Source organism: Panicum hallii, chromosome 1 (genome assembly GCF_002211085.1).
Source record: "Panicum hallii strain FIL2 chromosome 1, PHallii_v3.1, whole genome shotgun sequence".
Classification (NCBI taxonomy): Eukaryota; Viridiplantae; Streptophyta; class Magnoliopsida; order Poales; family Poaceae; genus Panicum; species Panicum hallii.
In genome coordinates, this window is record NC_038042.1 from 1,539,378 (window position 1) to 1,553,121 (window position 13,744).

Consider the following 13,744-nt stretch of genomic DNA (forward strand, 5'->3'; position numbering starts at 1 on the left):
GCACCCTACTCGATTCTCCTGAATTATGCTTGCAGAAAAAGTTCAAACTTTAGTTCGCACGCGCATACGTTTTCCTTACGCGCACTCGTAGTCGGTAGCGGGTGAAAAAAATCTGCGGGTCCAAATAAACTCGCGTCGGGCCGGATACGGGAAAGTTCCAAAGGGGTCGAGGCGACTCCGAAAAGCGCACGGGATGGATAAACCCCGGCACGGCCCACGGGCTGCTGGTGGGACCGGTTCGTTTCTGGAAGGCGAGGCAGGGTTCCCGGGGCCCGCCTGCCAACAGCAGCAGCCACCGTGGGGGGGGGGGGGGGGGGGGGGCGCGCAGAGGCCCTCGGGCTCGCGAAGCCTCTCCAGCTCTGCTCCACGGCTGCACCCCGTGCCCGGCCGTGCCGGCTCCGCCACGTGGAGGGGCGGCATTCGTCCTGGCCCGACAGTTCGCATCACCGCCTCATCACGCGCAATGCAAGTAGGCGTCAGGTCTCCTTTCTTAACGCCAAAGAAACACGAATCCGACGGGCGATGGCTATAATCAATTGCTACGTTCGTAACCGGGTCAAACAAAAATGAATAACCGTGTAGGACTGAGGATTCGAAATGTGGATCATCGTCATAGTTGAGCCTCTTTGATAATCTGGCCACGCGAAAATAATGGTGTTCTCAGACGGCCAACCACAAACCAAGAATGTTACTGCTGTCTGTACTGCATTTGGAAATTACTGATGCGACGCGACCAAAGGGTGGTACTCCAGGCCAGCGTGGCGGGGCGGCTGTACGTGACGGAAACTTCTGGGACGGTCGCGGCGCACGGGCGCCTCTCGTGCGCCTTCCCGAAAACTACTCGCGCGGTGCCGCGGCGCTTCCTTCCTTCGCCCCCCACCGGGGCACCACCCTGTATATAAACACGCCCCCGGCCTCCCCCTCCGCATTCCGAAACCCACGAACACCTCGCGACTCGAACCGAACAAAAGAGGCAGCTGCGGGCCGGGGGAGAGAGCACAAGTCAGGCTTTGCGTGCGAGGCGAGGCCCCGATCCGATTCGTTTCGCGTCAAGAGAGGGAGGCATCGGCGGAGCGAGGGAGATGGACGCCTTCTACTCGTCCTCGTCGGCGGCGTACGGCGCCGGCTGGGGCCACGACTCGCTCAAGAACTTCCGCCAGATCACCCCCGCCGTCCAGACCCACCTCAAGCTCGTACGTCTCCGGGCCTCCGCCCTCCCTCCCTCTCCTTCTCTTCCTTTTTCCCTCCCTGGATTTTAAGTTCGCGCGTTTTTCTCTTCGTGCGGCGGGCTGCGTGCTGGGTGTGTACCACCGGGTGATCCCTAGGGCTTTTGCGGGGTGGAATGCGGCTACGGATTCGGGCGCTCTCGTGGTTTCGGGGCGTTAATCTGACGATCTGACGGCTGTTTGGGGGAATTTGGTTCAGATGGGGCTCGATTCTTCGTAACCGCCAAGTTTGCTCTTCTGTTCCAGGCTGGCTTGCGCCCCCTGGTTCGATTTCTGCGCCCGATGGTTTAGACGATCCCGTCTACGCCTCCCGGGTTCGATTTGTCCAGATGAATCAAATTTGTCGGGTTCAATTGTTTTAGGGCCGTTGCTGGGATTCACCCATGGAGTGCGAATGCGATACGCGCAGCTAAACATTTTTCGGACTAAATTGTTAGAATGTGTGGGATTCACGCGATTAGCCTTTATTTTTACTTGTTGGTCTCGTGGGGATTTATTTTTACTTGTTGGTTTCGTGGGGATTTAATTTCTAGTGGAATTCATGTGTAAACATCTTCTTTATCATGACCTGCAGTTGGCGTGTTGTTCTTACCGTAAGCTAATGGGAATCTGGGATGCGCACAGATCCTCGCTTTTATTCGTTGGGTGGGGAACTACTGCGATTCCCACCGCTTGATTCGTCATTAATTAAGAATATAATTCGATTAAAATATTTTAGCAAGTTGATTCCATTTCCATTCGTATTACATTTCGGTTACATGTTTATGCGCCTCACGTATCGTGCGATCGTGCCACTGTCTGATATCAGGCTTTGTTCCAACGGTGGTAATCTGATTTGATTCTGACCGTTGGCTGGTTGGTCCCCTGCAGGTTTACCTCACCCTCTGCGTGGCGCTGGCCTCGTCGGCGGTAGGCGCTTACCTGCACGTCTCCTGGAACATCGGCGGGATGCTGACCATGCTCGGCTGCGTCGGCAGCATCGCCTGGCTCTTCTCGGTGCCTGTCTACGAGGAGGTTCGTCTCTCCTTCGTCAGTTGACCTTGATAACCTGATTGCTCCATCGCGCTGTAGAAGTTCGCGAGAAATTTGACATCGGAAAATGTCAATCGCGCTGACTTTTGTGGTGCTTTGCCCTGTGTGTGCGTGTGTGCAGAGGAAGAGGTATGGACTGCTGATGGCGGCTGCCCTTCTGGAAGGGGCGTCGGTTGGACCTCTGATCAAGCTGGCTGTAGACTTTGACCCAAGGTAATAAGGAACTTACCTAGCAGTTGTCTCGGAAATTGCCTGCTGCTGTGGGTTACCGCTTAATCAAATACATTCAAGTCCACTTTGTTTGATCATGCATGAGTGGATTAGTAGGACCTACTAGTCGGCATAGTTATAGTAAATGATATACCTGAACAATTAGGTGATGGTGATTGGCAATATGTCAGTACTGACTAGGACATATTGGATGCCAATGGTTTACGTGTCTCTTTGTCAATCACCGTCTGGTTATGTTCTGCCTTCGCGAGGACATTTATTCATTTAACCCATGTCGACGTCAGAGTAGCAGAATTTTGCATGGCAGTTGGACTAGTAGCATTTTTCCTCATGATAATCTTTTTCTTGTGGGGATAAGAATTTTAAGTTGTTTGCTGACAGTTGCTGTTTTGAGTACGTCTTGCATGATGTTATCACGAGTTAATTCATAGTTTACGTTCCCTTGCTATGAGGGTGCAAGATTTCTTCACCTTGTTGCAGAATTGATTTTGCCCTCGGTGTGCCTTTTCCTATGCATGTTTCACCCTGTTCGTCAAAAGATGCTCAAGAAAAAGCAACTGAATTATTGGCATATAGATTGAATAATAAGCATCGAACAATTTTCTGAAGATATTTTGGTTCTGACTGTTTAGAAAAATGCTACTACATAGGCTCGCTTTCCATTAGCGTTTCCTTAAACACCTATAATATTGCTAGCCACCTGTAACATGCTGAGATGGCTTGGAATTCTGATTAGCGTATGATGGTGTCCTGTGCAGGGCTTGGGCCTTTTTGTTTATGCTGGTAGAGTGCAGTGCTCCTACTTTATTTCAACTATGTTAGCATGATGAACTGAGCTTTCTTATGCTGTATTCTGTGCTAAATTCGTGCATACTCAGAGCCATGAATTTGTTGTTCTCTAGAACCTTAATGTTAGTTCTATTTCTGCTCACCATCATAAGCAAAGTAGATCTTAAAAATCTGTTTACTGACGTTTGCTTCTGTTGTGTTTGACAGCATCCTGGTGACAGCATTTGTTGGGACTGCTATTGCCTTCGCGTGCTTCTCCTGCGCTGCCATCGTCGCCAAGCGCCGGGAGTACCTCTACCTTGGTGGGCTGCTCTCTTCTGGCCTCTCCATCCTGCTCTGGCTGCAGTTCGCCGCCTCCATCTTTGGCCACTCCACTGGCAGCTTCATGTTTGAGGTTAGTGAGCCATTTGACAAGTGTTTTGATGACCGGAAGAGGAGTAGTTAACCTGTGATGGTGTGGTTTTGTCAACTCAACCTTGCAGGTTTACTTTGGGCTTCTGATCTTCCTGGGGTACATGGTGTACGACACGCAGGAGATCATCGAGAGGGCCCACCACGGCGACATGGACTACATCAAGCACGCCCTCACCCTCTTCACCGACTTCGTGGCTGTCCTCGTCCGCATCCTCGTCATCATGGTGAGCCTTTCGGGTTGCCTGATTATTACCTCGATTTGTTAGTGGCCGGATTGCTGCAGTGTGTGAAAACTGTGTGTGCTGACGAGGAGCGCTTCAATTTGCTGGTGCAGCTCAAGAACGCAGCTGACAAGTCGGAGGACAAGAAGAGGAAGAAGAGGTCGTGAGCGCTAGCTGGTACCCCCTCTGCACTTAGAAGCCACTGCTACAAGTAGCACTACTACCACTACTACTAGTAGTCTACTACATGTGCGTTTGAGGATGGAACGGAGCTGCCACACAACTGGGTGCTGTGGTGGCAACAAAGTGTTCATTGGATTCTCTCTTAGTTTGTTAGTTCTTTTGTGAATCTCGTGTGAAGTTTGCTGAAGCTTTGCATGTGGCCATATATATGGGTGCGCTACAAACGACTCGGATGTTTCTGCCTGTGCTTACTGAATGCTGGCGTTCTCCGAGCCTGAAAACAAACTCTTGAAGAAATTGCAATGTAAATGTTGACGTTGCACAGTTCCCCGAACCCCATCCTGTGTTTTGTTCAGTCCTTGCGTATGCTTAGAATCGAGTCGTACTTAATTTTGATCCATTTTCTGGGTGGTGGTTGAAACTACGCCTCAAGCTGCAGCGACGAGATGATGCCACCGAACCGTCCACCAGCCTTTTCTTTCACCTCGTCGGTCGGTGGCGGTCGGTGCTGCCTCACCGAACCAAAGGCGCCCTCCCCAAGTTTACGCCTCCGCGAGCACGCAGGCGGCAAACCAACAGCGGAGGGTCGCTCTGCCAGCACGCCACCAGTCACCCCCCACCAACCTCGCCTTTTATTTCCCGGCCGTCACGGCCTCCCCTGGCCACCAGCTGAGCCCACCACCACCACGCGCCGCGCCACGCCGGCGGCATGGAGCCGAGGAAGGGCGGCGCGCGCGTGCCCCGGGCGGTGTCCGTCCTGGCGGGGCTGCTGGAGCGCGCAGCCGAGCGCGGCGACGGAGGCGCCGCTCCCGCTCCGTCGTCGTCGCCGCCATCGGCGTTCCGGGGCAAGGCCCTGCCGGCGATCCCCGTGCGGCGGTACGCGGAGCGGATCTACCGGTACGCGGGGTGCAGCCCCGCGTGCTTCGTCGTCGCCTACGTCTACCTCGACCGCCTCGCGCAGCGCCCGCTGGACGGGGAGGAGGATGAGGAGGCGGGGGCCGCGGTGGTCGGCGTCGACTCGTACAGCGTGCACCGCCTGCTCATCACCGCCGTCATGGTCGCCGCCAAGTTCATGGACGACATGTGAGTAGCCCATTCTTCGCCGCAGTCCCACTCTGGCCATTTGGTCTCTCTCCATTGATGACTAGTACTCTCGTCTTCGCTGCTAATCAGCTTGCATTCCGCGGCGGCAAACCACTGATTTCCCGCTCCTGGTTGGCACCGAAAAAAAAAAGAATTACTAAGCTACATCAGCAGCAATGGGGCTGTGCCTATAGTAATAGTAGTAACTTGACATGCAGAGTAACTAAGCAACTGATTCCAGCTAGGCGCACGGGAGGAGTTGACACTCCACGCCTGTACGTACATGCCAGAGTTGACTAAATTCATCAGTGTCGGTAGCCTGCATTAACCTGGATACTCATTTCCCGCCAAATAAACAACCACCGATCGGTGCTGCTGCTCTGCCTGCGCGCGGCAAACAAGTTGATGCCGTGGAATACAGAGCAGCAGAGCCGTATCCCTTCACCCCGTGTGTGCCGGCCGGGAAAGGCAGGTCAAATCTGTAGTGCTGGTGGCTTAGCTGTTGCCGATCAGAGTCGTGGCACGGCAGCGCGAGCCATGGAGTCTGACAGGGCGTGGCACCGCTGCCTTCCACCGCCTACCTAATTCAGCCGTTCAGCGCAGCTTACTCATGTGGCGTTATCCTATATCCGCTGTATATCCAATAGCTCAGCTGACGTCTTGGGAGCTGCCAACTGAGCTGGAGCACACAACCATGCATACATCAACCAACATCTCCCTCTTCATTCGTTCAGACCATCAGTTCACCTCGGGTGCATGCTGATGCTGCTCCAACTGCCGAAGATCCAGCCATGTTTGTCTGATGTATGGTGCTACAATGCAATCAGGAGGAGGCATATGCAATGCAGCAGCCGGTAGTTCGCGGTAGGTGCCTTGGTCTGTTGGCACGTCCAGCTCGTCGCTCGCTAGGCTGTTCCTCTCCCACCTCCAACTCCGAACCCGATTGCTCACCTACCGGAACAAGAAACACTCCAACATTTCCAGGAATGCGAATGATTATTTCATGATCGCGACCGCTGACGAATCTTTTTTTTTTTGGATGAAACCACTGACGAATCTGAGCTGTGTTTTTTTTTGGCAGGCACTTCAACAACGCCTACTTCGCGCGGGTGGGGGGCGTGGAGGTGGCGGAGATGAACGGGCTGGAGCTGGAGCTCCTCTTCGCGCTGCGCTTCCGCCTCAACGTCACGCCCGACACCTTCGCGCGGTACTGCGCCGCGCTCGAGGGCGAGATGCTCGTGCCGCCGCCGCCGCCGGCTCCCGCCGCCGCCGACGAGGAGGACGAGGCCGAGCGCCGCGACCACCAGGCCGCGCTGCTGCTGATTAGAAAGGCCAAGGACGGTGCGGCCACTGCCGTTCGCGATCAGGCCGGGGTCGGGGGCAGGGCCGCCGCCGGCGGAGTGCCCGTCGTCGTCCCGAGAGCGGCCGTGGAGATGATCGCCCGATGACGGCACGATTCTTTTCATTTAATTTAATTTGTTGGTTCCTGTCCTAGGAGGGCTTCGTTTCCGATTGATTTTTTTTTCTTGGTGAGCTGCCACGACATGCCTTGTGTTCGCTGTTGATTGGGTTGAGTTCGTGTCGTGGCCGGTCTAGGGCAGTTGTACTCGGTGTCCCGCCGGTGTGTAAACATGCGAGTGCAAAAGCGATCGCACGAGAACGGGGGCTTGATGAGCTCGTGAGTACAGCATTTTTTTTACAAAAATTCTGGACTTGGTTAGTACGAGGCGTTGTTCTACTCCCATTCTATTCTAGTACGACAGTTAGAACAAACTAAGTACTAGTTTAGAAACAAATGTTAGACTAAAAGATAACTCAGAGGTAGATCACTGAAAATAGCAGGATTTTTATAGAACAGAATCAGTTGATGCATCTGACACTCGATCATGGTTCGATAGAATTTGCAATACGGGTTTGATATAATTCAGAGTTGGCCTTCAACCTTGAATCTCCTTACCCGTATGCAACGAAGTTGTGTCGTTTCTTTTCTAACCACGACCATCTCCTCTGTCGCACTATCAAAATGTATTGTGATGTCTCTATTCCAATCCAACCTAACTCATTGGATAGTAACCGACCTGTGCTGCTTAAAACCAACAATATTCTTACTGTCTTAGTGCTCTAATACTCTCATGTCCACATGTTTCAATCAAGTTCTATTTTTTTTTTGAAAAGAGAAATTTTATTAATTTCAAGCCCTGTTATGTCAAGGTGGTACAACCATACTTAAAATTTTTTGGCCTCTGCCGAAACGCACACAGACTAATTCAATAGAAGACAAGCAAGCACACTCTAGTGACCGTCAATCCGTAGACTAGACCGTCACCCATGTACCTGGGTAAAAAACACCTTAGCCATTAGCGCCCATTGCTGAGATGCCGCTGCAACTAAATCTTGAGTAGTTCTATGACAAATTTGAACTCAAGATTATTAAATTATGTTAAAACCAAGGTTGAGAAATGATCATAAATAGAGAAGCTCTAAGAGCAACCAAATCTACACCTCATGACATTCACCTACGACTTGACTTAATAAATACTTGTACAATACAATGTAGAAAAAATACTTTTCATATAATAAGCGTCTTATTTTTCTCTTATTAATATGTTTAATAGGTGTTGTCCATCAAATTACTACTACTCCCTCCGTTCCGAATTATAGGTTGTTTTAACAAATCTAGATACATAGATTTTACTATGTATTTAGATATACATTGTTCTTAAATATATAATAAAAAATTTATCAAAACGAATTTCAATTTATAACGGAGGGAGTACGTATCAATATTCTGATCATTCTCAAAATAAGGAAACCAGGTGAGCTAACCACCAGTTGACACGTGTCCTGACGAGTCACGAGTTACGAGTCTTCAACTTCTCGTCCTGCGGCTCAACCACACCAGCCCGAAAACCCCACCAGCGGTTGCTCACACTCGCCTCGCTCCGCCGCGTCACGAAAATCCTCCGCCATGGCGCTGCCGCCGGAGGAGGAGGCTGCGATCGATGGCATTCCGGAAGGTGGCGTTGAGGAGGAGGAGGAGGAGGAGGAGGATCCGCAGGAGGTGGAGCCGTGGTTCCCATCCTCCGACTCGGAGCCGGAGCCGGACGCGGACCGCCCGGCGCTCGAGCCGCTGGACCCTTTCCCCGCCGCGGCCGAGACGGAGCTACAGCCGGCGCGGATGGCGGTGCAGGAGGAGAAGGGAGATGGGGAGGAGGCGAGGCCGCGGTGGCCCGGGTGGCCCGGCGCGAGCGTGTTCCGGCTGCTGGTGCCCGCGGAAAAGGTCGGCGGCCTCATCGGGCGCCGCGGTAGCACCATCAAGCGCCTCTGCGACGAGACCCGCGCCCGCGTTCGCGTCATCGACGCCGCGCACGCCGCCGCCGACCGGATTGTAAGACTCCGGTTCCTGTCCCCGCAAAATTTGGTTCGTTGTCGAGCTATGGTTTTATGGGTCATGATTTGTGGGCGGTTGGAACTTGCCAGTGGTGTCGATCTTGCAGTGTACAAGTTCGTTTGATGTGCGAAGCAAGAGGGCGAAGTGTTGTTCGATCGGCTTGTTCCATTGCTTAATTTGAAATTGGATCTCTCTAGCTCTGGGAATCGTGCTTGTTGATTGTAAACACTAGAAATATTAACCATATTCCATACCTTGTGTGTTCAGCCATCTGTGTAGCACTGGTTTTGGTTGGACGAATTTCAAAGTTATTCCTGAACTTCAGAAACATGACCCTTCAATTTTGCGTTACACTACTTCCTCAAAAAATAAAATTTGTATTACACTGCAATGTGCTACTACATTTTGGAGACGATCATTTTGTGTCCTATGACTAAGAGATGGTGGTATCAGTAGCAGTGTCAAGTTTTGAACCTTGGCTCGGTTAGGAAATGGATTTTTAAATTGTATCAAACTGCGTACACGTGTTCGCTAGATATACTATAATTGCGTAATTAATCATGTTACTGTTGCATCTTCGTTTATTTACCAGTTATTATGTGGTTTGATCCACTGTGGAAACCTCAATTAATGTTTCGTAGAATTCTGAGTTGTCTTGATCTAGTTGCTCTGAAAAGCTATGTTTTGTTAATATAAATGTCGGATCTTGGTACAATTTCCTGTTTCATTCTCATACTTTGTTGCAACCATTGGATTAAATGTCTTATTAAATTGCAGAAAACTAATGTAACATGTACAGGTGGTATGATACATATCAGGATTTGAAAATGACATCACTAGACCTGTTATTTGTGCCCCCAGAAAAAAAAGACAGTTGTAGTGATACCCTTCTATTTGTTTTCTTCCCTTTCTTTAGGTTTTGGTATCTGCAACGGAAGAAGTTGAAGCAGAGTTACCACCTGCGATGAATGCTGCAATTAAGATCTTCAAGCATATAAACAGGATAGAAGAGATCAATTCTGATGGAACTTTATCTGCTTCTGCACCAGACATTTGTTCCGTTAGATTATTGGTTCCAGCTGCACAAGCTGTCCACTTAATTGGCACGCAAGGAGTTACAATTAAGTCAATCCAAGAAAGTATTGGTGCTATGATAAGGATTATAGATGAAGGTATGTTGCTAAGTATCTTCATCAAAGTTGTTCAATTAAAGGCTGTGTGCATTAGTGGTAGGTTAAATGGTGATATGTGCAATCCAATTAGTATTGATTTGCTGTTTTCTTTTTGTCACCTTCATTATTGGAATATAGCCACTGAATGTGACTTGCAGCCCAACGTCTTTCCCTTAATTATTTTTTTTCTAAAATTTACATGCTTCACCATTTGCCTTTTCAGCTTCTGATTCAAGACATCCAGGGCGCTTTTGTTTCTTGTTCTGACCTTTTCTAAATTACACGCACCCACAATTTGCGGTTTTGTTATGCGCTGTTAAGGCTTCATACAATTTGCTGTCCTTTTTTTAGTAGCTTCTTATAGCACCTGGCTTCTTATTAGGAAAAGTACTACCAACCTTGTCAAAGCTTGCACTAGCTCTATTCACATATCTCCTGTTCCAGGAATGAAAATTGGAAAGAAAAAGGATTTTTACTGGCCTCTTGTTTGATTTGGTTGTGTACGGAATACTAAATTTTGTTGGTAGATACTAATCAGTATACCAAAAAAATTTCAAACCCTAGTTTTAGATGCTGGTTTATTATCTGGTGAAGTCTTGTGACAGAGGGCTGAATTTGAATTCCATGCTCGAGGAAATCTTCTTCTTTCAATTGCAACCAAGTTTTATGTTGATATAAATATCCAGAATTCATATGTAAACATTTTCTGCTCCATCTTTTATTCTAGATGAGCTATTGAATTTTGAGGCACTGGATGAAAGCATTGTGGAGATATATGGGGTTTCTGTCAAGGTTCACAGTGCCCTAAAATCAGTGCTCGGACTTCTCCGGAAGTTCCTAGTTGATCATGGTGTGCTTCATCTATTTGAAAGGAAGGTAATCATCGTATATTCTGCCTGCTCTCTTTTGCATAAATATTTTAGCATCTTGTAATATTTAATGCAATCGATGTTTGTTTTGCTCATTGCAGAACCAAGAAGTAGCTCAGCCACAGGACACTTCTAAAGAAAATCAATTTATTGATGCTTATCATCTTGAAGTGAACCAGGATTTTTGGTTATATGATCAGCGAGGTTATGGTACCCCAATAAGCAGTAGACCGTTCTGGGGTCATGATCCATCTTTCTGTGATCCTTACTCATCAGATATCATCCATGCAACTGATTCCTTGATGGCACAGGTCTTATGCTAAACCAGTATAGTCTGTACCTAGTAGCTACTAGCTACAGCGTAAATGTTTTGGCAGCTTGCTCACCTGATTTCATTCGGATTTCCACTGTCAAACCCAGTCTTCTTTGCATTTGATTTTTCTATTTTTTTTTGTTCTATGATCAGCCGGGTCATGCTAAACCAAAAGGCAGTAGATTCTTATATGGATGCGATCCATCTTTTCATAACCAGTACTCTCCAGATCTCAGCCAACCAACTGATCAGTTAATAACACAGGTCTTATGCTGTACCCTGTAGCTACACCTGAAATATTTTGTATTCTTGTTTGTCTATTTAGGTCAAAATTTCACCTATTATGCCCAGTTTCTTTTGAATTTAATCTTAACAGTCACACTTCTTCAGACCTTGCTGTTACATAACATTTTGGCTTTCACATTACACAGACAATGAAGATCCCGCTGCCACATGCTGAAGAGATAATTGGCGCGAGGGGAGAAAACATTGAATTTATCCGTTCTGCTAGTGGAGCAGTTGTGATTCTTGAGGAAATTGGAGATTATCCCGAAGAGGTTCTAGTTATGATCAAAGGCAGTCCTTCGCAAGTTCAAACTGCATATCAAGTTTTACAGGTTACCTACATTCTATATATCCCTCTTGCATTCTGGTCTTGTACTTGGTTGCTGAGTTAATCTAGGATGCTATATGGATATTGTAGCGCTGTTGGATTCCAAGAACTACGCTTATATAGTGAGTTGCTGGGTTAAGCTTAGTTCGTAATGACAAGTTTTGAGATAGCACGTGCTTGTTGCATCCTTTTCGAAATCGTGCGTCTTACATTTAGTTCTATTGGAATGAACACAAAGTGCCTAAGCTAGTTGATTTCCTCCTGAAAGGCATGGAAGGGATTGGAGAAATCTATCCATCTTATTCCTGTCAAAAGTCTTATTTAACTGCTTGATGGTTTCAACCTGTTCCCAACTAGCGAAACCTCAGAATTCCTGCCTCCTATCTGGTATCTGACGCACGACACCTTATAGATAACCATGAAACTGGAAAAATACTCTCTAATTATGGACAATGGAACTGTTTCTAAAGTTCAAAGCGACGAAGATGACATGTGCCTGTGAATAAATACGACTACCATGTACATACAAACTTAAGATTATCTTTATACAGACGAATTGCCCAGTCACACCCCGTCGAATTTGTCCAAATGATGTTGTAACCGTGTGCCGATGAATGCACTGCTCATCATTGTACTTGTTGCAGGAGGTTCTTTCAGGCAACAGGGAGCCGCCGCCGCCACCCAGGATCTGTTACCGCGACGCACGCCGAAGCTGGGCCACGGCTGCCGAGCTCCTCCCCTCATGCTGGCGCGCTGCTGCTGAACTCCCCGCACACTGGGCCGAGGTGGCTGCACTCCCCCCTACCACACGGCGTTGCAACAAGCCGGGACTAGCTGCCATGGCACCACGAAGATGAACCGCCCATGATCACAGAGGCTGCGCTCCCTACGCCTAGAGTCTAGATCATGCTCACCTGACCAAGCTAGCTAATTAATCTGTACTATGTTCAGTCTAGAGAAGTATTGGCGCTTATATACTTGCTACACTCACTTATTAATCTCAGCATATTATGACAGCATGATTAGCTGAGGAAAGAACCTAGAGCCTCCGTATGGTTTCATGCTTGCTTCATATAGACAGATTGGACAGCCACGGGCAACGAAACAGCGCGGACGATGTGCGCCGTGCGCGTGCTCATGCCGACGAACCGAGAGTACGCGCATGCATCGACCATTGCCCTTCTTCGTCGATCATGTTCACTTCAGGAACAAAAGCGCCGTGAATAGGAGAAAGTCGTAGAGATGAGCATTTTTACAGCGGAAGGAATCAAATGTACTGCCCTGGATCACGAGGTGTTCACAATAGCCGTATCCGTGTTGCTTCAACGGAACAAAATGTGGCAACGTTTTAGCATCCACGTTAAGCGTACAGCGGGGTTCAGGGCCCAAAGCCCAGGCCGTCAGAACCAGACCCCGTCCATCCAGGCCAACGCTGCCACTTACCGCGTGCGTGCGAGAGAGTGAGGAAGGGGGGACGACAGGGAGACGGACGGAGGTCGCCGCACCACCTTTTTCCCTCTCGCTCCGGCTCCGCCCGACCTTCTCGTTGGGTTAGTTTTTGGGTGGTTTTGCGGTGGTTTCCGGGAATGTGGGTGGGAAAAGCTGGGGATACTTCTAGGAGCTCGATCGAGCCGCCTCCTCGAAACGGAGCGGGCTCTAGGAGGTGCGGTTCGTGGCCATATCGAACCGCACCCTACGCCTCTCTGCTCCAAAATCTGTGGCGACCAGCGATTCGTTGGGAGACCCTTCTTCTTTTTGTTTGCGGTTGATTTCCGGAAATGCTGGTGGGAACTTGGGAGGGGAGCTTGTTTCTTCTCGAACTGAGCAGGCTGTAGGAGGTGCGGCTCTCGTCCTGTTGTTTTTTTTTTGTTCAATCGTGTCGGCGTTTTTTTTTGTTCGAGCAGCTTTGATCAGATTCCGGAGGAAACTATCCTGTTGTTTTGTTGGGTTCTCAGTCGCGGTACGGGGATTCGATCACACGCGATTGTTGCGTGCTAGGAAGCGCTTGGTTTCGATCGAAATTCAGTTGCCTACCCGCTCGTTTTTTCCCCAACTATCGTTGGTGTGGTATCTGCTGGTTTGAAATCCCACGCGTAAATTTGTGGTTATTTTTGGATTATTATCGGCTGAGGTTACAGGGAGGTTTGGTGGTTGTTCTGCTGCAATTTTTGGTTCGCGATTTTCCAGTTTAGGAATTCATGTCAAAG

The 13,744-nt window shown here is 49.0% G+C and overlaps 3 protein-coding genes across 4 annotated transcripts; all 3 read left to right on the plus strand.

Moving 5' to 3' along the window:
• The first annotated feature begins 934 nt into the window (after positions 1 to 934).
• Positions 935 to 4,420, plus strand: LOC112879009 (bax inhibitor 1). Its single transcript, XM_025943324.1, has 6 exons — positions 935 to 1,193; positions 2,097 to 2,240; positions 2,380 to 2,471; positions 3,486 to 3,672; positions 3,761 to 3,916; positions 4,027 to 4,420. Exons 1-6 carry the CDS (start codon positions 1,083 to 1,085, stop codon positions 4,078 to 4,080), a joined length of 744 nt encoding a protein of 247 aa, XP_025799109.1. The 5' UTR covers positions 935 to 1,082; the 3' UTR covers positions 4,081 to 4,420.
• Positions 4,421 to 4,567: 147 nt separating this feature from the next.
• Positions 4,568 to 6,902, plus strand: LOC112879010 (cyclin-P4-1-like). Its single transcript, XM_025943325.1, has 2 exons — positions 4,568 to 5,179; positions 6,261 to 6,902. The coding sequence occupies exons 1-2, from the start codon at positions 4,806 to 4,808 to the stop codon at positions 6,625 to 6,627; spliced, it is 741 nt and encodes a 246-aa protein (XP_025799110.1). The 5' UTR covers positions 4,568 to 4,805; the 3' UTR covers positions 6,628 to 6,902.
• A 1,190-nt stretch (positions 6,903 to 8,092) lies between these two features.
• Positions 8,093 to 12,580, plus strand: LOC112880116 (RNA-binding KH domain-containing protein PEPPER-like). 2 transcript variants are annotated; one of them, XM_025944605.1, is made up of 7 exons: positions 8,093 to 8,567; positions 9,487 to 9,742; positions 10,470 to 10,618; positions 10,713 to 10,922; positions 11,078 to 11,188; positions 11,356 to 11,541; positions 12,182 to 12,580. In XM_025944605.1, exons 1-7 carry the CDS (start codon positions 8,148 to 8,150, stop codon positions 12,392 to 12,394), a joined length of 1,545 nt encoding a protein of 514 aa, XP_025800390.1. In that variant the 5' UTR covers positions 8,093 to 8,147; the 3' UTR covers positions 12,395 to 12,580. The 2 variants fall into 2 exon arrangements, with proteins under 2 accessions (XP_025800390.1, XP_025800400.1); XM_025944615.1 differs by lacking the exon at positions 11,078 to 11,188.
• Positions 12,581 to 13,744: the final 1,164 nt, after the last annotated feature.